Source organism: Oncorhynchus tshawytscha, linkage group LG11 (genome assembly GCF_018296145.1).
Source record: "Oncorhynchus tshawytscha isolate Ot180627B linkage group LG11, Otsh_v2.0, whole genome shotgun sequence".
In the NCBI taxonomy this organism is placed as follows: Eukaryota; Metazoa; Chordata; class Actinopteri; order Salmoniformes; family Salmonidae; genus Oncorhynchus; species Oncorhynchus tshawytscha.
The window spans coordinates 12,968,715-12,994,698 of NC_056439.1; the positions used below are offsets into that span (position 1 = coordinate 12,968,715).

At 43.7% G+C, this 25,984-nt stretch overlaps 1 protein-coding gene across 1 annotated transcript in view; it reads right to left on the reverse strand.

Moving 5' to 3' along the window:
• LOC112234392 (protein FAM193A-like) overlaps positions 1 to 25,645 on the reverse strand; it is a 47,284-nt gene extending 21,639 nt beyond the window's left edge. Inside the window, 16 exon segments of the mRNA XM_042329790.1 lie at positions 2,030 to 2,052; positions 2,055 to 2,313; positions 2,544 to 2,684; positions 3,099 to 3,246; positions 5,164 to 5,418; positions 5,814 to 5,926; positions 6,051 to 6,125; positions 6,350 to 6,424; positions 6,652 to 6,799; positions 7,052 to 7,176; positions 9,447 to 9,678; positions 10,228 to 10,395; positions 20,656 to 20,840; positions 22,453 to 22,698; positions 23,079 to 23,153; positions 25,188 to 25,645. Coding sequence (XP_042185724.1) covers positions 2,030 to 2,052; positions 2,055 to 2,313; positions 2,544 to 2,684; positions 3,099 to 3,246; positions 5,164 to 5,418; positions 5,814 to 5,926; positions 6,051 to 6,125; positions 6,350 to 6,424; positions 6,652 to 6,799; positions 7,052 to 7,176; positions 9,447 to 9,678; positions 10,228 to 10,395; positions 20,656 to 20,840; positions 22,453 to 22,698; positions 23,079 to 23,153; positions 25,188 to 25,406 — 2,487 coding nt within the window. The 5' untranslated portion in view covers positions 25,407 to 25,645.
• Between the last annotated feature and the right edge of the window lie 339 nt (positions 25,646 to 25,984).

Genomic DNA, 25,984 nt, shown 5'->3' on the forward strand with positions numbered 1-25,984 from the left:
GTTTCCGACCATATTAATGACCTAAGGCTCGTATTTCTGTGTGTTATCATGTTATAACTAAGTCTATGATTTGATAGCGCAGTCTGACTGAGCGATGGTAGGCACCAGCAGGCTCGTAAGCATTCAATCAAACAGCACTTTTGTGTGTTTGCCAGCAGCTGTTTATGTCTTCAAGCCTATCAACTCCCGAGATTAGGCTCGTGTAACCGATGTGAAATGGCTAGCTAGTTATAGCGGGGTGTGCGCTAATAGCGTTTCAAACGTCACTCGCTCTGAGACTTGGAGTGGTTGTTCCCCTTGCTCTGCATGGGTAACGCTGCTTCTAGGGTGGCTGTTGTCGATGTGTTCCTGGTTCGAGCCCAGGTAGGGACGAGGAGAGGGACAGAAGCTATACTGTTACACTGGCAATACTAAAGTGCCTATGAGAACATCCAATAGTTAAAGGTTAATGAAACACAAATGGTATAGAGAAAAATAGTCCTATAATTCCTATAATAACTACAACCTAAAACTTCTTACCTGGGAATATTGAAGACTCATGTTAAAAGGAACCACCAGCTTTCATATGTTCTCATGTTCTGAGCAAGGAACTGAAACATTAGGTTTCTTACATGGCACATATTGCACTTCTACTTTCTTCTCCAACACTTTGTTTTTGCATCATTTAAACCAAATTGAACAGGTTTCATTATTTATTTGAAGCTAAATAGATTTTTATTGATTTATTATATTAAGTTAAAATAAAAGTGTTCATTCAGTATTGTTGTACTTGTCATTATTACAAATAAAGAAGAAATCTGCCGATCAATCGGTATCGGCTTTTTTCTGGTCCTCCAATAATCGGTATCGGCGTTGAAAAATCATAATCGGTCGACCTCTAGTAGATATGAGCTCATTTGATACCGTGCGACCTCGTGGCATATCCATGGAATTACAGTGAAAAATCCAACCAAAAAAAGGTATAACAGAGTTGAATCACTTCCTTGTGATGATGTAAATCCCCTGAAGGGAATGTATTAATGGGCAAATTTTGCATGGCCCGGTGCCCTGGTTGGGTGGAGATTTCACTTAAGGACCAATGGAATGGTCTAAAATGCAAAAACTCCACCCACCTGGGGCACCGGGCCATGCAAAACAAACTCCACCAATGAAAAGTTCCCAAGGTGAAAACACCCAAAATTACCAGTTAAGAGGGATGAGAGGTGTTACCACTCAAATCATATCCTTAAACTTAAATAATGTAAATACCCATCACTTTTCTAGACAAAGTATAGCCAATAAAGTGTCTAACTAGGGCTGTGACAATAATGGAATTTTTGGTAACAATTGTCATGCAAATGACAACTGTTACTCAATTGTCGTTTTGTTGAGTAATGTTTTGAGCTTATAATGAATCTTTGAAAATTTGCTACAACATACCTAATGAATATAACACAGCTTTGGTGACACCACTGTCTCAAAAACAAATGGTTTTGACTGATTGGAACTTTTGGAAATTCAGCTTCTCCTCCCGACCTCTCGTAAAATGATTACCAACTTTACCCAATTCATGTAAAAATTAAAAACGGCTATTTGGCAAACTACACATAGTTTAATCCCCCATTCTCCTAAAATGAATGTACTAATACGATGACGATTATCATTTTTTTGTTCATGGTCATTGTCCATAACTGATTATACAATAACTGTGCTAGCCATATCTGTATGTGACTATGGCTGTATCCCAATACCCATAAATGACTTCCATTCGTTGTCTCCTCTCCCTCAAGAGCATTGAAATGGTTTTCACCCATCAACACCCTTACAGAGCAGTGGTAAGATAAGGGACACAAGTAAAGGAAGCCTGTCAAGACTATTGGTGCACAGCCTGTATCTGTTGAGCATTCAGGAGTTAATATAAGCTGCCCCTAACCACTGACACAGGGTCAGATTTCATTCACCCCGCCCCCTCGGACTCCCAAGGTCAGTATTGGGAGTAGGGGAACATCTACCCTTAACCCTTGTTGGTGGTATGTGTGTGTTCACTCACCTTGCTGTGTGAAAGTGGGGGCTGGGGTAGAGTGTTGGGTGCAGCAGGGGCCGGGGCAGGTGGGAGAGGTTATGCAGGGGCAGGTGGCCGTGGATGTGGGGGTAGAGGTGGAGGGCAGAGTGGTTGGGGGTCTGGTTGTTGCCCTCAGTGAAGAACTGATGGTGGTGGCCGGAGGGGGGCGTGTGGATCCGGCGGGGGGAGAGAGGGGGAGCTGGGCCCAGGGGGGGGAGGGAGGAGGACAGGACCTGGTTGCACACGTGGCACTCACAGGCGTGCTGTTCCACCTGGAACGAGAGAGAAACAAGATGGCTACCGTGAGTTTTACTTCATTTGCACCAGTGTGAGCATTTTACGCTAGATGGCGACATACACAATCGGCTGTGTGGAGGCTGTGTTCCCCATGCATTGGAATCTATTCAAATTGAATAGAATCTTTCTCTAGGTATTCCATTTCTCAGTAGGTTAACCTGATTCCAATTCTACCTCGAGCCCTAGTTGTGTAGTGTGGTTGTACCTGTTGCTGTTGGTAGTAGGGCGGAGGGCTGTTGCTCTTCCCTGGGGAATGCTCCCTCCGCTGGCCCGGAGGCTCCCCGCAGCTCTCGTCAGCCTCCTCCTCGTCGCCCTCCGACGAACTACTGCTGCTCCCTCCAGGAGACTGGAGGGGGAGAGAGAAATCAGAGTAAGAGGGGATAGTGAGGGGAATGGAAAGAGAGAGATGGGAGGAAGTAGGCAGAGGATGAGAGAAAACAGAGGGAGAGAGGAGAGTGAGAAGGATAGAGATGGGAGAGAGCAAGGAAGCAGGAATAACTAAGAGTCAAAGAACATTTCCTCAATCAAATCTGTCCCAGTCCAGGAACTTGGACAGAGAAATTCAGCAGCGAAATGTGTTAAACTTGCATCAAGGGCACCATCACTCACAGTGTATGGTGAAGTTTCCCCAGATGCTGATCTTGGGCCAGTTTTGCATTTCCCCCACTAATGGTTAAGGTCAGGATTGGGGGAGGGGAAGTTGATCCTAGATCTGTACCTAGGGTAAACTACACCCCGGAGCCGTCAACCACCCACACACCTCAACTTTGAGCGCCATGTTCTCTCCGCCACCATTGAGCTCGCTGTGCAGGCCGTTCATGCCGGCCACCACCCCTGGGTCCTCATAGCTGCCCATGGGGTAGATGTCCGCAAACTTGCCCAACAGTGGAGGCACTTCATCGTCATCACTACCATTGTGAGGAGGAGGAAGGAGAGATAGGGAAAGAGAAAATAATGACGGTGAATATCAAAACAGGAGTGGCCCTGTTAACATAAAATGATTATAGGAAATTACATTACATGATTGGAGAGCACATACCTGATAACAAGGAGTTATAACTACATATACCACAAGAGTAACCATAACCATAATAAATACATTATAACAACATCAACTAGATATTGGGATAAATCCTGCTGGTAGCATGAACTAGAGCTGGGAAATCTGGACAAAAAAAATCCACATCACGATAAATTGGATGAATAATCACGATAATGATAATTGAACAATAACTTTATAACAAAGTGCAACAGTTATTTATTGTAATATTACCCATAAAACTCCTACTTTGAATATTGTAGCTATCAAATCGTCCCATTAACTACCCGTAGTAGCAAACTTATTTCATACTTCACATTTAACTTCTTTGGGGTAGGGTGTAGCTTGGTATTGTGTAGCTTGGATGAAAAACGTGCCCAAATTAAGCTGCCTGCTACTCAGCCATAAAAGCTAGAATATGCATATAATTAGTATATTTGGATAGAAAACACTGAAGTTTCTAAAACTGTTTGAATGATGTCTGTGAGTATAACAGAACTCATATGGCAGGCAAAAACCAGAGAAAAAATCCAACCGGGAAGTGGTTTTCAACTCAGCCCCCATTGATTATACAGTGGGATATTAGTTATGTTTCACTTCCTACAGCTTCCACTAGATGTCAACAGTATTTAGAACCTGTTTTGAGGATTCTACTCTAAAGGAGGGGCTCATAAGAGATCTTTGAGTGAGTGGTTTGGCAGAGTGCCACAGCCTCAGGTAGCTACGAAAGGAATTGTCCGGTTGGAACATTAATTAAGTTTCATGTTTAAAAACATCCTAAAGATTGATTTCATACTTAGGATGGCATGTTTCTATGGGCTGTAACGGAACTTTTTGAACTTTTCGTCCGACGTTCGGCGCGACCTGAACGCGCTTTTGGATTTGTTTACCAAACGCCCTAACAAAATAAGACATTCTGCTTTTTGTGACTCCTCTCTTTGGCTGGAAAAATGGCTGTGTTTTTCTGTGGCTTGGTGGTGACCTAACAATCGTTTGTGGTGCTTTCGCTGTAAATCCTTTTCGAAATCAGACACTGTGGCTGGATTAACGAGAATTTTATCTTCAAAATGGTGTAAAATACTTGTATGCTTGAGGAATTTTAATTATGAGATTTTTGTTGTTTTGAACTTGGCGCCCTGCACATTCACTGGTTGTTGCGGGGTCCAGTCCTAGACAGGTTAAGGGCTCCTGAGTGGCGCAGTGGTCTAAGGCACTGCAGTCCCAGGTTCGAATCCAGGATGCATCACATCCGGCTGCGATTGGCCCAGCGTCGTCCGGGTTTGTCCAGGATAGGCCATCATTGTAAATAAGAATTTGTTCTGAAATAACTTGCCTAGTTAAATAAAGGTTAAATAATTCTCTAGAGAAAGGGGGATACCTAGTCAGTTGTCCGAATGAATATATTCAACTGAAATGCATCTTCCACATTTAACCCAATGCCTTAGATCGACATCCATGTCTTCAGCACCTGGAGAACAGTGGGTTAACTGCCTTGCTCAGGGGCAGAACGACAGATTTTTACCTTGTCAGCTCAGGGATTCCTTCCGGTTGACCAATGCTCTAAACTTTAGGCTACTTGTCGCGCCTAGTAGGGCCCTATATGTTATTTATCGTAATGAACGATATCAGCATAATGTCCACGTTAAGTGTTGATAATTTTCGGTGATATTTTATTGCTTTACATGATACACTAAGGTCTTGTTTTGAAAATAAATTTGCTATAATCTGCTGAATAAATAAATACATATTTTTACAACAAAGAACACGCCACCCCTGGTGGACTTACAAGGTGGTGGCAACCCCTTCTGGCAGGATGAGGCGTGAGTGCTGCTGTATGGTGATGGGCGAGCTGGAGGCCGAAGCGGAGGCTGAGCTGCCCCCGGAGGAGAGACTGGGGGGGTGCACCTCGGCCAGGTAGTCCTGGTGCTGTGGGGGCTCCGTGGCCTGAAGCGGAAGCTTGATGTGGAGATCCTCGGCAATGGGCGAGTCCATGATGCCGCACGTCAGGATGTGGGAGAGGCTGCAGTCGTCGCAGGTGCATCTGGGAGAGGAGCAATGGTTGTTAATTTAAAAAAAAGGTGGTCGCAGGTGGCCAGTGGTGGTGTTCCAGGTCATCGTTTTTGTGGTTGATATATTATATTGATGTGGTTCATGAGATGCTAAACACTTTTATACCCCATTTCCTTTCAGGTCACTGAATAACACTGGGTACTGGTTGAAACATTAGTTTGTTTTACTTTGGGTTAATAAATGATGATTAAAAACATACTCGCACACACTCGCACACAAGTTTGAATGTCTCATTGGACTTGTGTCATACAATACCCACATAGGTAAAAAAAGAAATATATATATATATTCATATTCTTTACATGCTACAAAGAAACAAACACACCCATCTGTAAATCGCAAGCAAAATTAATCCTCTAAACTCACCGTCTTCGATAATTGCAATTTGGACAGTCTGGAATGCTGAGACGAGAGGAGAGCATTCTCATCGTGTCTGTAAAGTTACTGTCACCAGCTAAAGACTTCTTACTGCTGGTTAACTACAAAGAGAAAAATAATCAAATTCACGTACAGCAGATTTAAAAATGTACACGGTCAAAATCTGTCCGACCAGTTTCACAAAAAACAAATCTACTATTTCTATAGACTGTTTGTTCATCATACCTGTTCTTCTATAAACCTCCTCTGCTTAAAGAACTCCCAGTCTTCCTTCAGCATCCGTTGTTTTGTTTTCAAAGTCTGGAAATAGGTAGACATTAATTATGCGCTTTGACAGATGGAGGTCGAAATGTGTCGGCTTTTTAATAATTTAGAGCACCTATTCACCTTTTCTCTGTTGGACTATATAAATAATATGACATACATAAAATGGGTAAGGATTAGGGAGTGAAAAGATAGTTACTCTAGGTATCAGCATTGGCTGTCTTAATACTTGAAATTGAGTTGCATGATAAACCACTTACATTTTTGCTAATTAAAGACTTATGTGGTTCTGTCCGTTGATTTGTGAGATTCTGGCCCTCCACCTTAAAAAGCAGCTGCCAGAAAGAGAAAACTAGTTGTTAAGCATCAGAAAAAAACAAAAGAAAACCATTCAAAAGAAACCATTCAAAGGAGACATTTGTTAAAAACCTTCAGGACATCACAATATGTAAATTACACTTAAGTTCCATTGTCACACACAAGGAACAGCCCGTGGAAAGTAGCAGAGACAGGCATATTGTGTGTGTATTTGATGTGTTTCTCTCGGTCTGTGTGTGTGTACCTGTTCGTCGACGTAGTCGTCAATCCTCTTCTCACACTCCTGCCACTCGGCCGCCACGGCGGCCATCTCCTGCTCCAGCTGCTGGTAGCTCTCCAGCAGGGTCCTGTACATGTCCTCGTTGTACGAGTCGAGGGAGGACGTGCCGTGCCTAATCAGACATTGCATAATTTTTTAAAGAAAACATTGGAAACACAGCTAGGCCAGTTTATCATACCAATGTCCTATTTAGGTTTGAGGATAGACCAGGTTTAATGATGTTGCTATACTAAGACAAACAAAACAAAAGGGATTATATAGGGAGACTATAATAATAATTTAAAAAAAATGTTATTCTCACAGAAGCACACACTTTAATAACACCTCTTCTTAATGGCTGTTTTGTCATTCGACTCAGTCTTACCTCAGCTGTGCAACCAGTGCAGGTAAACTGCTGTGCAGGATGGGCTCAGAGAACACCAGGTTCTCAAAAAGGTGCTTGTTGTGCAGCTCCCACGTCACCTGGAACTTTTGTAAGTGTTCGTTCTCCTGTGGAAGCCAGACAAGAAAAGAATAAGGAAACCAAGTTAATGCGGCCTGGCGGTAATGAAGCAGCCTCAGGCACACGTCAACTGTGTTCGCATAGGGTCGTATCTGGCCGTTTGACACAACCTCCCTGTCTCTCCCCATTATCATCCTCTTTCACTATCTGTTAATTAACTTTTTTTTTAAAAATAATTCGGAAAAGTCTTCAATATACAGTGCGGTCCAAAATTGACACCCTTGATAAAGATAAGCAAAAATGACTGTATAAAATAATTCAAATACTGTGCTATATTGTATGCTCAAGCACACATCAAAATCCACAAAGAAATGCTTAATTGGTCACAAAATCTACATTTTGCAATGGCCATCTCAGCTCAGTGCTGTTATCCTCAAAAGGTGAAATATTGAAACATTAATTATTTTGACCCCTACCTTTGAGAGAAGAAATTATATTACTTGGTAAACAAAATCGCTTTCTCTGAGCAATTCTATTAGTATAAAATAATTTACCAAATCTCTTTGAGCATAAAATATAGCTCAGTATTTAAATCATCTGTATCAAGGGTGTCAATAATTTGGACCTCACTGTGTGTGTATGTATGTATGTATGTATAACTTAACTGGAGCGACACCATTGTCAGGTGGCTAAATGGCTGCTACCCCGTATTCCAGAACCACAGCAGCGGCAGCTGTCTAGGCTGATGACTATTGTCCCTAATCTAAGGTGACAACTTTCAGACAAACATCTGTGCTGCTTCCGAAAAGTATGAGTCATTCTGTGACACCGTCTTTGGCTTGTCCCAGAGTTCTGTGGAGATTCTAAAGCCCATGTTAATCCTGTGCGAGTTACTGAGGCAACGTTACTCATTAGCCTTCACGTACTGGGGGCAAGTCTAGTATAACTCATGTTGTCACCAGAATTCAGGCTAAACCGCTAAAGAGACACTGAGCAGCACCAAGCATTGTCCCTCTGTGCTAGTCCGATGCTAACAAAATGGCTAACACAAAGGCAACCGTAACGGTAGTGTGCTCCAGGCATGTGCTGACAAACTGGCAGGTGTCTTCAGACATTTTCAACATGTCCCTGATTCAGTCTGTAATACCAACATGTTTCAAGACCACCATAGTCCCTGTGCCCAAGAATACAAAGGCAACCTGCCTAAATGACTACGTCCGTAGCCATGAAGTGCTTTGAAAGGCTGGTAATGGCTCACATCAACAACATTATCACATAAACCCTAGACCACTGACGTGGAGCAGGTTGAGAGCTTTAAGTTCCAACAAACTAGAACGGTCCAAACACACCAAGACAGTCGTGAAGAGGGCACGACAAAGCCTATTCCCCCTCAGGAAACTAAAAAGATTTGGCATGGGTCCTGAGAACCTTAAAAGGTTCTACAGCTGCAACATCGAGAGCATCCTAACTGGTTGCATCCCTGCCTGGTACGGCAATTGCTCGGCCTCCGAACGCAAGGCACATCAGTGGGTAGTGTGCACGGCCCAGTACATCACTGGGGCTAAACTGCCTGCCATCCAGGACCTCTACAACAGGCGGTGTCAGAGGAAGACCCTAAAAATTGTCAAAGACCCCAGCCACCCCAGTCATAGACTGTTCTCTCTACTACCGCATGGCAAGCGGTACCGGAGTGCCAAGTTTAGGACAAAAAGACTTCAACAGTTTTTACCCCCAAGCCATAAGACTCCTGAACAGGTAATCAAATGGCTACCCGGACTATCTGAATTGTGTGCCCCCCCCAACCCCTCTTTTACGCTACTGCTACTCTTCTGTTTATCATATATGCATATTCACTTTAACTATACATTCATGTGCATTGTGTCCCGCCACCCGCCAGCCCCTCTTTTACGCTACTGCTACTCTCTGTTCATCATATATGCATAGTCACTTTAACCATATCTACATACTACCTCAATTAGCCTGACTAACCAGTGTCTGTATGTAGCGTCACTACTTTTTATAGCCTCGCTACTGTATATAGCCTCGCTTCTGTTTTTTCACTGTCTTTTTACTGTTGTTTTTATTTCTTGCACTATTGGTTAGAGCCTGTAAGTAAGCATTTCACTGTAACCTGTTGTATTCGGCACACGTGTCAAATAAACTTAGATTTTATTTGATAAAGGCTAACGCACAAGCTAACACTAAGGTTAACACTAAGGAAAACCCTGAAAGTTACTGAAAAAACTGTTTAAAAGCCCACTGGTCTAAGACTATGCTATTGCTAACGTGATGCTATTGCTAACAGCGGAAGACTCACCAGGGTGAGGAGGAAGCTGCTGATGGTGCGCGCAGCCTGGCAGAGGGCGCTGTACTCCTCCAGGAGCAGCGAGATGAACTGGTGGGCCTGCGGGGGGCCCTGGGCGGCGGCTGCCGCAGCCTTAGAGCCGGTCGACAGGTGCTTGAGCAGGCGCACCTTCATTTCTAGGACGTACTCGCGGGCCTGCTGCTCCAGCCTCTGGTAGAGCTGATACGGGTCCTTCTCGCACAGCCTGAACAGGAGGTGAGAAAGATGGATATCATAAGACCCAGTATACAATATGCGAATACTTGAAGTGATTATCTATGGTGGTCAGACCTGGGTCAAATGCATCTCCAACACTTTCAAATGACTTCAGTTTGATTTAGTTTTCCTGGAATGACGTAACAAATGACCTAGCCCCAAGTAGTAGCAGAGGAAGGTTTAGCCTCTGAAATGACTTAACATTTTCTGAAGGTAATCTCTTATCTGGCAAAATTGAATAAGGGAAAGTGAGGTAACCACTCAATGATTACTCTGGTACTCTTGTCAGATAACTGATCACCTTGAAGATGGAAGTGAAAAGAGGATGGTAGGGATGGGAGCGAGCATGGAGGGCAAAAGGAAAGAAAGGAATGAGGTAGGAAGCAGCGAGAGATGGAGGGTAGAAATGAGAGAGTGTAAAGGAAAGTAGGAGGGAAGGAAAGATGGAAGGAATAGAAAGAGGGGAGAAAGGAAGAAGGCAGACTGAGGGAAAGAGGGTAGAAGACATGCTGCCTTTTCTCTAGCTGGGTCTTCTTACCTGTCCACCAGCTCCTTCATGCCCTCCTTGTCACGGTCCAGGGGATGGTCGTGGTCGTCGGCCAGCGGCGTGCCTGTCTGGCGGTAGATGCACCGCACTAGGTAGCGTACCTCCGACCAGTGGTTCTGCAGCAGCTGGGACTCGCGCTCTGACTCGGCCGAAATCTCCCTGGAGGGGGTGAAGGTCAAAGAGGTAATTGTGATGCATCAGTGAGAGGACACTGGGTGCTCTTAGACAAGGGACCCAGGGTCATGTTCATTAGGGCAACCAACAGTTAAACATTTTGCAACAGAAAACAAAAATAAGCATTTCCTACTTCATTTACTATATGAATGAAGAAGTATTAGTGATTCTGTGCATCCATGTTCCTCTTTTAAAGGGCTGATATCCAGTCCCTCCAGGATTCCACTATTCTGTGATTGTATAATTCAACACAAAAATCAACGAATCCACTCATTTATGCGTGAGCTCGCAATTTTGACCAATCTCCGCACATTTACCGCATAAGTGTCCAATCAAAAGAGGGTTCGCACCTAGGATCACTGTTACCATGAAAAACAGCCCAATCAAACAACAAACGTTTCCCCCCGTAAGCCGATGGTTGATTACTGGCAGACAATGACTGACAGGCAGAACAATGAACAGGAAACCATCTCATTTACCAACAAAAATCATAGTTAAAGGCCGTGCAAAACTATTTCCAAATGTTTTACATGAAAGTGGGGGCAAATTGTTTTGCACTCTGTGCAGCGTGGTGCTGGAACACCAGAGCCAGCGAAGCATGTGAAAAGAAGGTCCGAACCACAGCATGTGAGCAAAGCTGAGCGATTTCCTACCGCTCATCTAAAAACCTCAAAATTCACTCTATTCTTTAAAATCACAATTTAACCAACAACCAACTATTTTTGTGACTACCTGGACCAAGCAATTTGTTAAGCATTAAAACAAAACCATATGGATTTGAATGAAAACTATTTTCAGAAACATGAAGATTAATGTGAGACGCAAGCATCATTTCAAATATGTTACATGTCATATTAAACAGCATAGAAACACGCCAGACAGGGAGCCTAAGAAAGAACGAAAATGAATTATTTAGGCTACGTTATTCCAATTATTTCAAGCCTATCAAGAAATATATAGTGAAGCATTTGTGAGTGCAACACAGTAGTCTGGTAGGGACATAAAGCCCTCATCATTTAAACACTCCGTTGTATCAAACCATTAGTTTATAATTTGTGCATATACATTTGAAGTCGGAAGTTTACATACACTTAGGTTGGAGTCATTAAAACTAATTTTTCAACCGCCACACATTTCTTGTTAACCTCTCTGAGTAAGGAACCCGGTAGCCGGCTGAAATTCCACAACATACGGTGATCGCTACATAAATAGTCATATTAAACATTCATGAAAATACAAGTGTCTCACATGTATCGAAAGACTATAATGTTGCTAATCCAACTGCATTGTCAGATTTGAAAAAGGATTTACTGCGAAAGAATACGATGCGATTATCTGAGGATAGAGCTCCATAAATAAATAAAATAAATAAAAAACAACTATTTCAACCAGCACAGGCGTAACAAAATCACATACTGTATTAAAATAAATCGTTTACCTTTGACGATCTTCATCTGTTTGCAATCCCAATGCTCATTGTTACACAATGAATGATCTTATGTTTGATAAAATCAGTTTTTATAGCCTAACACGAAACATTTTGTGAACCGCTTGTGTCGTGAACTTCGTCTCATTCCATTTTCGACAACACATTCCAGGTAAATAAACCACACAGAACGTGACTTTTCCAGTCATGTTTGGTTTCATTGCAATCAACTGGTTTGTTTGTAACACAACCAAACCTGATGGGCCATTTCGCGGGACGTACTAACTGAAAGAAACCGATTTGAAGACAACAAGTAATGACATCACTGTGCACCAATGAAATGACCAATGTTTCGTTGATTGACTGCATTTTAACCCAATGACCACTGATCGTCTTGAAATCTAGCTGGGTAGATAGTAAATGAGCTGAGGTAAACGGCAATATGCAATGGTTGTGTGTTGGAAGACCAACCCATGTCGTAAACTCCGGAGTAAAGAGAGTCATTCGCTATTGAAGTTTTATTCCGGAAGAAGCTACGTATTTTACGCACAGCGTTGTTTTGGTAAACGCGCAGATTCAGCTGTTTATATATCCATCAGTATGGCGACCATGTCAGGGAAAGATAAATCTAAGTCTAGATATACAGATGTACACACAATTTTAGAAGAAATTGATCAGAAAAGTGAGACAGAGATTGTTGTAGGACGATTAATTTAGCGATTCCCAAGTGGAGGAATATTTTTTTAACAGAGGGGACACCGTAGCCACTGTGTATAATCCGTAACGGTGCCTGCAGAAGAGGAACACAGTCACCGTTTTGGACTGGTAAGTTCTTCTCATGCTAATGCCCTTGTTTGAAATTAATAATTTAAAATATTATTTGTGATTTTTTTTAATTTTAGAAGCAATATATAAAAATGTCATGAAATGATGTAAGGAAAAGTGATGCAATGTGTCTGCCGCCCCACCCCAACCCACATGAAATAGCCTATTTGAGGCTGTTGAGGGGAGGGCAGGCCCAAAACAATGGCCAAAGTGAAATGGACACAGTAGATACAGCTGGTCTGTTGTAATATAAGAGACAGTAGATCTTGCAGGTCTATAATAATATATAGATATATATATTTATTATAACTCAGCAGCACAATATTGTGTAGAGCTTTGGCAAAGTGGGTGATGTTATATCCTTCCTGTTTGGCCCTGCCCGGGGGTATCATCAGATGGGGCCACAGGGTCTCCTGACCCCTCCTGTCTCAGCCTCCAGTATTTATGCTGCAGTAGCTTAAGTGTCGGGGGGCTAGGGTCAGTTATATCTGGAGTACTTCTCCTGTCTTATCCGGTGTCCTGTGTGAATTTTAGTATACTCTCTTTAATTCTCTCTCTCAGAGGACCTGAGCCCTAGGACCATGCGTCAGGACTACCTGGCATGATGACTGCTTCTACACCTGCATTGCTTGCTGTTTGGGGTTTTAGGCTGGGTTTCTGTACAGCACTGAGATATCAGCTGATGTACGAAAAGGCTATATAAATACATTTGATTTGACTCCTTGCTGTCCCCAGTCCACCTGGCCTTGCTGCTGTTCCAGTCTCAACTGTTCTGCCTGCGGCTATGGAACCCTAAACTGTTCATATTTACTCGAGGTGCTGTCCTGTTGCATCCTCTACATCTACTGTGATTATTATTATTTGACCCTGCTGGTCAGCTATGAATGTTTGAAAATCTCGGCCATGTTCTGTTATAATCTCCACCCGGCACAGCCACCCCTCATAGCCTGGTTCCTCTCTAGGTTTCTTCCTAGGTTTTGGCCTTTCTAGAGAGTTTTTCCTAGCCACCGTGCTTCTACACCTGCATTGCTTGCTGTTTGGGGTTTTAGGCTGGGTTTCTATACAGCACTTTGAGATATCAGTTGATGTACGAAGGGCTATATAAATACATTTGATTTGATAGAGGACTGAGGGTCTTCCAAATATTGAAAGTGTGTAAATAGTTACCCATGTTATTTTGTAAATGTATATATTTTTTTCTTCATTTTTTGAAGGGGGGTGTTAGAATACCATTTTGGCATTTTGTATATAGTTATTTGTTTCAAAATTTATACCTTCACCAATTTGGCCACTTGAGTACATTTGGGCTACTTGTGTGGGACACCTGGGTGACTTCATGATAAATGTCTGTTGCTACTGTTGCTCTCTTATATTTTTCACAGAAATTGTCCCCATCATCCTATCTGAATGTTTGTTTAATCTTGTTCATTTTAAAGATACAACAATAAAAAGAAAAAACAGATGTTTTTTTTTCATTGTATTATCTAAACCAGATCTATTGTGTTATATTCTCCTACATTCAATTCACATTTACACAAGTGGTACCAATAATATGCATATCCTTGCTTCTGGGCCAGAGCTACAGGCAGTTAGATTTGGGTATGTCTTCAGGCGGAACTTGAAAAAAGTAGGGGGGTAGTAGCTCTAAGAGGTTTTTAACAAACTATAGTTATGGCAAGTCGGTTAGGACACCTACTGTCTGCATGACACAAGTATTGTTTACAGACAGATTATTTAACTTATAATTCACTGTATCACAACTCCAGTGGGTCAGAAGTTTACATACACTGCTGTTGACTGTGCCTTTAAAAAAGCTTGGAAAATTCTAGAAAATGATGTCATGGCTTCTGAGTCAATTGGAGGTGTACCTGTGGATGTATTTCAAAGCCTACCTTCAAACTCAGTGCTCTTTGCTTGAATTCATGGGGCGAAAAAAAAAAAATGTAGACCTCCACAAGGCTGGTTCATCCTTGGGAGCAATTTCCAAACGCCTGAAGGTACCACGTTCATCTGTACAAACAATAGTATGCAAGTATAAACACCATGAGACCACGCAGCCATCATACCACTCAGGAAGAAGATGCATTCCGTCTCCTTGAGATGAACATACTTTGGTGCGAAAAGTGCAAATCAATCCCAGAACAACAGCAAAGGACCTTGTGAAGATGTTGGAGGAAACAGGTACAAATGTATTCATATCCACAGTAAAACGAGTCAGCAGGAGGGACTGGTGTTTGAATCGCCGCGTCTCCAGCTCGCCTAGCTACTCACTGGACCCTATGATCACTCGGTTACACATGCCTCTCCCTAATGTTAATATGCCTTGTCTATTGCTGTTTTAGTAATTTTTGTCTTATTTCACTGTAGAGCCTCCAGCACTGCTCAATATGCCTTAGCTAGCCCTTATGTTCCACCCACCACACATGAAGTGACCGCACCTGGCTTAAATGGTACCTCTAGAGACAAAACCGCTCTCAGTCACTCAATGCCTAGGCTTACCTCCACTGTACTCACATCCTACCATACCCTTGTCTGTACGTTATGCCTCAAATCTATTTTTCCGTGCCCAGAAACCTGCCCCCTTTACTCTCTGTTCTAAACGCACTAGACGACCAGATCTTTTAGCCTTTAGCCGTACTCTCATCCTACTGCTCCTCTGTTCCTCTAGTGATGTAGATGTTAACCCAGGCCCTGCAGCCCCCAGCATCACTCCCATTCCCCAGGCGCTCTCATTTGTTGACTTATGTAACCGTAAAAGCATTGGTTTCATGCATGTTAACATAAGAAGCATCCTCCCTAAGATTGTTTTATTCACTGCTTTAGCACACAGTCCTGAAATTTCCATCCCTAACTATAACTTTTTCAGACAAGATGGAACTGCCAAAGGGGGCGGAATTGCAATCTACTGCAGAGATAGCCTGCAGAGTTCTGTCCTACTATCCAGGCCTGTGCCTAAACAATTCAAGCTTCCACTTTTAAAAATTCACCTTTCCAGAAACAAGTCTATCAGTTGCCGCTTGTTATAGACTCCGCTCAGCCCCCAGCTGTGCCCTGACCACCATATGTGAATTGATCGCCCCCCATCTATCTTCTGTTAGGTGACCTAAACTAGGACATGTTTAACACCCCGACCGTCCTACAAATCTAAGCTCAATGCCCTCAATCTCACACAAATCATCAAGGAACCTACCAGGTACAACACTAAATCCGTAACCATGGGCACCCTCTTAGATATCATCCTGACCAACTTTCCCTCTAAATAAACCTCTACTGTATTCAACCAGGATTTTAGCGATCACAGCCTCATTGCCTGCGTGTGTAATGGGTCAGCAGTCAAACGACCACCCCTAATCACTGTAAAACGCTCCCTAAAACACTTCAGCGAGCAGGCCTTACTAATCGACCTGGCCCGGGTATCCTGGAAGGATATTGACCTCATCCCGTCAGTAGAGGATGCCTGGTTATTCTTTAAAAGTGCTTTCCTCATCAACTTAAATAAGCATGCCCATTCAAAAAACGTAGAACTAAGAACAAATATAGCCCTTGGTTCACTCCAGACCGGTCTGCCCTTGACCAGCACAAAAACATCCTGTGGCGTTCTGCACTAGCTTCGAATAGCCCCAGAGATATGCAACCTTTCAGGGAAGTCAGGAACCAATATACTCAGTCAGTTAGGAAAGCTAAGGCTAGCTTTTTCAAGCAGAAATTTGCTTCACTAATTCCAAAAGGTTTTGGGACTTGGAGAATAAGAGCACCTCCTCCCAGCTGCATTGAGGATAGGAAACACTGTCAGTACGGACAAATCTACGATAATCGATAATTTCAAGAATAATTTTTCCAAGGCTTTCCGTGCTTTCCACCTGGCTACCCCTACCCCGGACAACATCTCAGCACCCCCTGCACCAACTTGTCCAAACTCCACCCGCTTCTCCTTAACCCAAATCCAGACAGCTGATGTTCTGAAAGAACTGCAAAATCTGGATCCCAACAAATCAGCTGGGCTAGATAATCTGGACCCTCTCTTTTTAAAATTATCCACCGAAATTGTTGCAATCCCTATTACTAGCCTACTCAACCGCTCTTTCATATCGTCTGAGATCCACAAATATTGGAACGCTGCCGGGGTCATCCCCCTCTTCAAAAAGGGAGACACTCTAGACCCAAACTGCTACAGACCTATATCCATCCTGCTCTGCCTTTCTAAAATCTTCGAACGCCAAGTTAACAAACAGATCACCGACTATTTCGAATCCCACCGTACCTTCTCCACTATGCAATCTGGTTTCTGAGCTGGTCATAGGTGCACCTCAGCCACGGTCAAGGTCTTAAACAACAACATAACCGCCATTGAAAAAAGACAATACTGTGCAGCCGTCTTCAACCTGGCCAAAGCTTTTGACTGTCAATCACTGCATTCTTAATGGCAAACTCAATAGCCCTGGCTTCTCTAATGACTGCCTCACCTGGTCCACCAACTACTTCTCTGATAGAGCTCAGTGTGTCAAATCGGAGAGCCTGTTGTCTGGACCTCTGGCAGTCTTTATGGGGTGCCACAGGGTTCAATTCTCGGGCCGACTCTTTTCTCTGTATATAGCAAAGATGTCGCTCTTGCTGCTGGTGATTCTCTGATCCACCTCTATGCAGACAACACCATTCTGTATACATCTGGCGCTTCCTTGGACACTGTGCTAACAAACCTCCAAACGAGCTTCAACACTCTTCCGTAGGCTCCAATTGATTTTAACTGCTAGTAAAACTAAATGCATGCTCTTCAACTGATTGCTGCCCGTACCCTCCCGCCCGACTAGCAACACTACTCCGGACGGTTCTGACCTAGAATATGTGGAAAACTACAAATACCTAGGTGTCTGGTTAGACTGTAAACTCATATTAAGCATCTCCAAACCAAAATTAAAATCGGCATCCTATTTCGCAACAAAGCCTCCTTCACTCATGCCGCCAAACATACCCTCGTAAAACTTACTAGCCTACCGATCCTTGACTTCGGTGATGTAATTTACAAAATAGCCCCCAACACTCTACTCAGCAAACTGGATGTAGTCCATCACAATGCCATCCGTTTTGTCACCAAAGCCCCATATACTACCCACCACTGAGACCTGTACACTCTCGTTGGCTGGCCCTCACTACATATTAGGCACCAAACACACTGGCTCCAGGCCATCGATAAGTCTTTGCTAGGTAAAGCCCCACCTTATCTCAGCTCCCTGGTCACCCTAGCAACACCCACCCGTAGCACACGCTCCAGCAGGTATATTGCACTGGTCATCCCCAAAGCCTACACTTCCTTTGGCCGCCTTTCCTTACAGTTCTCTGCTGCCAATGACTGGAACGAATTGCAAAAATCTCTGAAGCTGGAGTCTCCCTCTCTACCTTTAAGCATCAGCTGTCAGAGCAGCTTACCGATCACTGTACTTGTACACAGCCAATCTGTAAATAGCATACCCGACTACCTCATACCCATATTGTTACTTACCCTTTTGCACCCCAGTATCTCTACTTGCACATCACCATCGGCACATCCATCACTCCAGTATTAATGCTAAATTGTAATTATTTTCGCAACTAGGGCCTATTTATTGCCTACCTCCCTACTTGTCTACATTTGCAAACTACATAGATTTTTCTATTATTGACTGTACGTTTGTTTGTGTGTAACTGTTGTTTTTGTCGCACTATCTAGGCCAGGTGGCAGTTACAAATGGGTCTTCCAAATGGACAATGACCCCAAGCATACTTCCAAAGTTGTGGCAAAATGACTTAAGGACAACCAAGTCACGGTATTGGAGTGGCCCTCACAAAGCCCTGAGCTCAATCCTATAGAATATTTGTGAGCAGAACTGAAAAAGCTTTTGCGAGCAAGGCGGCCTACAAACCTGACTCAGTTACACCAGTTCTGTCAGGAGGAATGGGCCAAAATTCACCCAACTTATTGTGGGAAGCTGTTGGAAGGCTACCCGAAACATTTGACCCAAGTTAAACAATTTAAAATCAATGCTACCAAATACTACTTGTGTGTTTTTATCTACTGACCTACTGGGAATGTGATGAAAGAAATACAAGAGAGAGAAGGCTGGAGAGAAGGCTGGAGAGAAGGCCGACGCTCCAGCCTTTGGGAATCTTGCGCCAGTCAAACTGGGCACACTCCACATCTGCTTCAGCTTCGCTCACATACTCTGGTCCGAACAACCACCACAGCAGAGCCAGATCACTGTGACCGAAGAGATAACAGGGTAATATGTGGTAGTTATCTGCAGTTTGCGAACGAGTCGTTCTTTTTTAAATGACTTGACTGATTTGAGAATAATTTATTTTGTTTGAACTGCTGGCCGCAATAAATCAATGAATTGCAGTGAAGGATTGATACATGCTCCTCTGTCTCAGTGGCTCCAGAGACATGTTCAGACCAACAATTGTCTATCATATGTGCGCAATAGAAAACAGATTATGCTGCAGCATAGAAAACTATTCGGCTTAAAAACTTACTAGTACTGAGCACATATGACTTTTTACTGCTTTCTATGAAACGAACATGACCAATAACAACAATTCAACAACAGAAACTGAACAAGTTCCACAGACATGCGACTAACAGAAATTGAATAATGTGTCCTTGAACAAAGGGGGGGTCAAAATCAAAAGTCAATGCTGCTGGTGGCCACACCAGATACTAAGTACTGCAGTGCATCTCCTCCTCATGGACTCCACCAGATTTGCCAGTTCTTGCTGTGAGATGTTACCCCCCTCTTCCACCAAGGAACCTGCAAGTTCCCAGACATTTCTGGGGGAAATAGCCCCTAGCCCTCAACCTCCGATCCAACAGGTCATCACGCACAGAACGAGCAGTATGGCTGGTGGCATTGTCATGCTGAAGGGTCATGTCAGGATGAGCCTGCAGGAAGGGTACCACATGACGGAGGAGGATGTCTTCCCTGTCTTCCCAAGCTCAGTCCAATGATGCTGTGACACTCTGCCCCAGACCATGACGGACCCTCCACCTCCATATCAATCCTGGTCCAGAGTACAGGCCTCGGTGTAACGCTCATTCCGTCGACGATAAACCTGAATCCGACCATCATCCCTGGTGAGACAAAACCGCGACTTGTCAGTAAAGAGCACTTTTTGCCAGTCCTTTCTGGTCGCAGCTGTGATGTTCAGATGTACCAATCCTGTGCAGGTGTTGTTTACACATGGTCTGCCACTGTGAGGACGATCAGCTGTCCGTCCTGTCTCCCTGTAGCGCTATCTTAGGCATCTCACAGTACGGATATTGCAATTTATTGCCCTCGCCACATCCGCAGTCCTCATGCCTCCTTGGAGCATGCCTAAGGCCCGTTCACACAGATGAGCAGGGACCCTGGGCAACTTTCTTTTGGTGTTTTTCAGAGACAGTAAAAAGGCCTCTTTAGTGTCCTAAGTTTTCATAACTGTGACTTGAATTACCTACCACAGGTGCATGTTCATTAATTGTTTATGGTTCATTGAACAAGCATGGGAAACAGTGTTTAACCCGTTTACAATTACGATCTGTGAAAGATATTTACTAATTATCTTTGAAAGACAAGAGTCCTGAAAAATGACAAGTTTAGCTTATGGCTAAGTTTAGCTTATTTTGTCACAAACTGAAATTAGGTGACCTATTAGAGTTTTAGCAAACATGTAATCAATCAAGTGAGTTAAAGTATTTGAAAGAATAAGAAAACAAGATGCTGATGGACAGAGATCAGCCAATAAAACCAGCGGATTGGTCGTCCACTCCACACTGTTCGACAGAGAGAGAGCCGGCTGGTGGACTAGATTAGTCATTATCTGACAATGCTAGAAAGGATGGCAGCACAGGTGGCGGCTTCTTGAAACTCCCTGAACACATAGCTGATATACTAGGCTAGCTCAATATGTAAAACGATAAGACACTTTCGTCCTTTCTAGTGTGGTTGTCTAGTGACCACCACAAATGTGTCCATCCAGCTCACCGTCTCTCGTTGCAGGCCTCACAACTGCACACGGTGTCAGCGGTCATAGGGGTGGTGAGGTCTGGGACGGGGAGAGTGGGGAGGGTTGGGGGTGTGCCACCATTGGTCAGTCTGCCGCCTGTGGCAGGCAGCTCTTGGCCCAAGCCTCCATTACCCACAGGCATTTGCAACAGGAAGTCTTGGCTCTGGGGGAATGAGAAATTACAGAGCATCAGAAAGTGCAAAACAGCAGTGATAATGCAACCAAGCGTGACCATAATAGTGACATAACTTTACCAACTGTCACCTTAGGTTTGTATTCTGAAGTATTTCATTGCAGCAAAGTGCACATAGAAGTCGATGCTCGTTATACTTGACTAGAGACAAAATTCCAGAACAGGAGGGAAATTAGAGAACGTAATCAAGCAAATAGCAGAAAAAGAGATGGAAAGAAAAATAAGCGCATTCCAGGCCAGAGGGGCACTCCAGGAATTGTCGGGCTCTCCTCAACTTCAGAATTCAATTAGCCGCTAGACGTCGCCAACAGAGTGGCTCTTGCGAGTGAGGCAAGACAGTGTACGCGGAACAGCCATTAACATGAAGTCATTAGCAAGAGAGACATCTAAACACTGGTGTGGCTTTCAGTCTTAGGTCATTATCTCCCGCTGAAAGGAAAGGAGGAGCCAAAGACTATAATGCTGAGTCATCAGACAGAGGGAAACTGTAACGTTATACAATGTGTGCGTTTGTTCAGGACTCAGGTGTTTCTGCTCCTTGTTACACCTCCACCTGTCGCTTGCCTGTTTCTCCCACTTTCTCTGCGTGTTTGTGTGTGTGTGTGTGTGTGTGTGGTACGGGTCGGTGTCTCTCTCTCTTTGGTCGTTTTCGACATCATCAAATCTGTCATGCATTTGGGTAAATGTTGACTGACTAATCTACAAATAATAATGAGTAGTAATTTATGGCAAGGTAATTTGTAGATTAGTCAGTCGGCTGCAAGCCCCCTGTCTCCTTACCTATTTATTCCTTGTTGTGCTCTACCTTTAGTATGCCTGTCGCCACCACGCTTCTGCGCCGACTCTATGGATGTGTTTGAGCAGTAACGCTAACAAAGCCGACAGTAGACGAAAGTCAGCGAGTAAAGTCGGGGAAGGTATCTGCGATAGCAAGGCTCAGATCAACATGGAACTGTCCGCTATTGTTAATAAAAGTTTATCTTTATAAAAATGTCTATACCCCCATATCACACTCACAACATGAAAACATAACGTGTGTAAAATGTATTGATTAGAGTTCTCAAATATCACTTTCGTTTGTATCTCCTGTTTCTGTAGAATAGCAGTAAAGCTGGTTCAAATTTCAGTCATGTAGTTGGTCACGTTCGCACGGGTCAACCAAAAACACCCTAATGATCGGTTGACAAATAGTGCCTCCCACAATGCAGGTGATGGCTGCATGGTGGAGTTGGTGAGAATCAACTGCAGCGAATTGAAGGCGAATTCATTAAAAAAAAACTGCATGACCTTTGATCACATGGTTTTGGGAAAGTTCCTGCAGTCGACCTGGAGGTGCAAGTCAGAAAATGTTCATCCCCATAATGCAACACACTTTGAAAGGCCTAGACAAAATGTTTATGTTATGATGTTACACCAATGCCTGCCTGCATCTATCTGGCGCTTGGCTATCCACTTGGCTATGCACACAAATATCCATTTAAACAGCCTTTGTCATTCAGTTCATTGGTCCAGCATCACCTTTTTACCACCCTACTTCTCCCTCCCTCCACCCACACCCCTCCACCAGCCCGTGGTGACTCACCACCAGCGACTGCTCCAGGGAGGAGTGGCGGTCCTCCTTCTCTACCGTGCGCCGGCAGTCGGAGCACACCCACAGGGGCAGATGCAGTGCGCTGGGGGACTGTGCCATACCATTCTGCCCTGCCCCGGGGAGCCCCGTGTCAGGATGGAGGGTGCTGTCTGGCTTGCGCTCACTCCGGCACAGGAGGCAGCGGTCACCGGTAGTGGAGTATGGGGCCCTCTGACTCAGGCCAAATGTGAACGGGGTCTGGTGGTTGGAGACGGAGTGGATGTCAGTTAGACGAGTGTGTAGCACTACTGTAGTGGCAGTAACCAGTAGCTACTAACTAGTCCTCCAATATGAAGCCTACACAGGCAGGTTCTAAAGTTAATTAAGACAATGTCACAAGCAGTAAGCACAAACAGGTAGAACAAATGTTTAATTGGAAACTGAATGGTAGAGTTATTGGTCCTAAAGTTTAGGATGGGCTATTTCCATTTTTTTCATACATTTTGTGCCTACTGAACGCCACCCCGGGGCTTTTCAGTTCACACAGACAGTGATACTCACAGCAGATAAACTGATGCTGATCTATGTTACCGTAGGCCTAACAGGAGTAGCTGCAGAGACAGTGAGTGATGTATTACCTGAAGGACTCCAGAGAAGTCGGAATTCACCGGCCCCTCCGAAAATTGTGGTGTAACGTTACCGTTCATAGGGACCTGGAGGACACAAAGGGCCCGACATGAACCAACACCTCCGGAGTCACCCCTCTCATTAGCACCGATGCCAAGCGTCAATTACAAGGCTACCTGGCTGGGGGCTACTTGGCCACACACAATTAAGGTTTGTCTCCGAATTATGTTATTTGAATTACAAATAAAACACAAAGCAGTTGATGTGTCCTGGCGATATTGCAAGGAACATATGCTGATATTACGTTTCATATTAATGCTCAGCGCAGCAGTATATTGACAAGGCCAGCAAGTTCACCTGCTGTTTCTGTCTTCAACAGCTGATCTTTACATATGCGGAGTGTAGTCTTGATTTGGAGTTGATAGATCAAATGCAGTGTATGTATGCACTATGCAAAGATTGTGTAAACATCTGAAGAATTAATCAAAACACATTGATGAGGTAAACAAAAGGTTATGAGGAAAATTATTACTTCTTAGATGAAAATAATAGTCCTGACTAGTGTAAATGCTGAGCAGATCTATGCAAATTCCTTCCACAATAAGTAGCCTGGCCTAGCTGCTTTGTTTGTCTTGAATGGGACTGACCCCAAATCTTCCCAAGACAGGTAGCAGATGCCATGTAAAGTAAGTACACTAGCCAGCATCTCTTGGCAGCTGACGTTCTCTTTCCTTGAGTACACAACCAACAAGATTAATCATTTGACCAATAACTGGTCCTGCAAGAGATGGGGCCTACCGAATGTATATGATGGAGAGAATGACTGGCATATAGGCTAGTTATTCTAATGAAACTCAATCTTTGAATGAGTGAGTGCAATACGTTGCATTTAGCTCAAATCAGACTTTCCTTTGGATTTGCTTAGACAGACAACGTCGCAAACAAGTTATTAACAAGTCTGCATTATGGACTTGTTTGAGAATATTGGCTCATCATATGAGAAAGTCCTTCAGCCCTAAAGATGGTAAACCTAGTAGTAGCCAGTAGTACACATGATAGGCCTAGTCTTTGGTGATTAGTGGATGTTGTTTCTCTGGCTACTGTTGTGATATAGAGAGACCTACAAGGCATAGCTACAATATATGGAGAGGTAAGAAACCTAGAGTAAAACAAGACACTCAATATGCCATTTCACAGTAAAGCATGTAATGTTGTTATGTTAGCTATGCCATTGGTACATTGCAGGATCGTGGTTGTGGAAGTTATTTGGCTGGCTTGGCTGTGTGACAGTAGTCTTGCAGTTGTCTTACACGTTATTCTTGTGTCTGTAAACGCAGCAGACGACCTAACTACTAATGACCTACCTATGAAATAATTGGTTCGAGTAAACAAACTATAGGCCTACTGTTACTTAGCAGGCAAATCCGAAGACACTGACAAGACTCGACTGAGACTTCCTGTAACGTTAGTCTGGTGAGCCACTACTCCTGCTAAAATTGTGAATATGAAAACATCAGACAAGAAATGGAAGGCCAACTGGCTGTACAAATTGATGCGAAATTGTTAGCTAGCTGCATTCTGTAACTAGTTGCTAGTCAGTTACAAGAGACAATTCAGTTTAAGGACACAATGCAGTGTCGATGGTCAGCTTGGTCATAGCTAACGTTAGCTAACTATCTAGCGTGTAAACTAAGTTATCCATCTAGCAAGTAACAAACATCCACTCACACAACGTCGCGAACAGTTAGCTAATAAGATAACGACTGTGGAGTAAGCAAATTATGCTATTTTCGGGCTGTCAACATTGTGGTTGTCGAGTAGCTAGAACAAGATGGCTAGAAACGTCAGCCAGGCTAGTTTATGTTCAAGTTGAGCAAGTAGCTAACGTTATAACTAACACGTTACCTTATCTGGAAAGTTTACTAACGTGGTTAGCCAGCTAAACGAACGTGTTGGCTGTTGTCAACGTCAGGTTGCCATTTCCCGAGTTAACGTTAACTAACTAGCTACCTCAGTGGCTAAGCTAACGTTACTGAAGAATGTCAGGCCTCAAATGTTTCGATTATGTGTAAACGCGATCTCTAACGTTAGTGTTGAATACGTCGACTGTATATTCTCACCTCTCCGTTCAGGCCTGTTATAGAGACCATGTTCCCATTTCCAGAGCTCCCTGGTGTCAGAAAGCCCATGGTAGACACGGGTGTTGCCGTGGCTTGAGGACTCAGGGCCGTGGATGAAACCCCGGCCTTGCCACTGGTACTGCAGACAGTGCTACTGCTGCCACCGCCCCGCTTGTTCTTCCTGCGTTTAGCTCCTCGTTTAGCATCGGTTGGACTCATTTTCCCACAAAAGTCAGAGACAACTTGCCGTTCAGTACAGGCAGAGTCTCAGGTGGAATGTCTGGCTCAAATCCCTCTGTTATAAAAATACGATATTTTAAAGACTTCCAGTTAGACAGCCAACCCAGTACCTTTAGAGTCCTGATAGACTTGAGATTTCAATATGGCCACTGGACAGGAATTGGCTGCTCGAGCTTGCGTTGCAACAGTACGTTCCCCCCTCTGTCTTTGAGGATTCATGGGAAATGATGTTTTTTTCCCGTTAGTGCTGGTGAGATGGATAATGACAGACTGGTTTTCTGACTGCATCCCCAAAATTGGAAGAAACACCAGAAGTGACCATTCATGATCCCATTCATAACCACTCCTGTTCATCAATACAAGTGGCTATTTGTATGCTACAGGTATATGCAATTATGTGTCCTCAAGGGGGAGTGGGCAAGTATTTATCATTTCAGTCAAGTGATCTGTACTAGGTCCTGACAGATTGTGCATTGCATTAACTTGGCTTCACCGTTTATATCCTTGTTCATCTTCTTTAAGTGTGTGAATAATTTCCTGGAGGGTAGCTTTCTCCG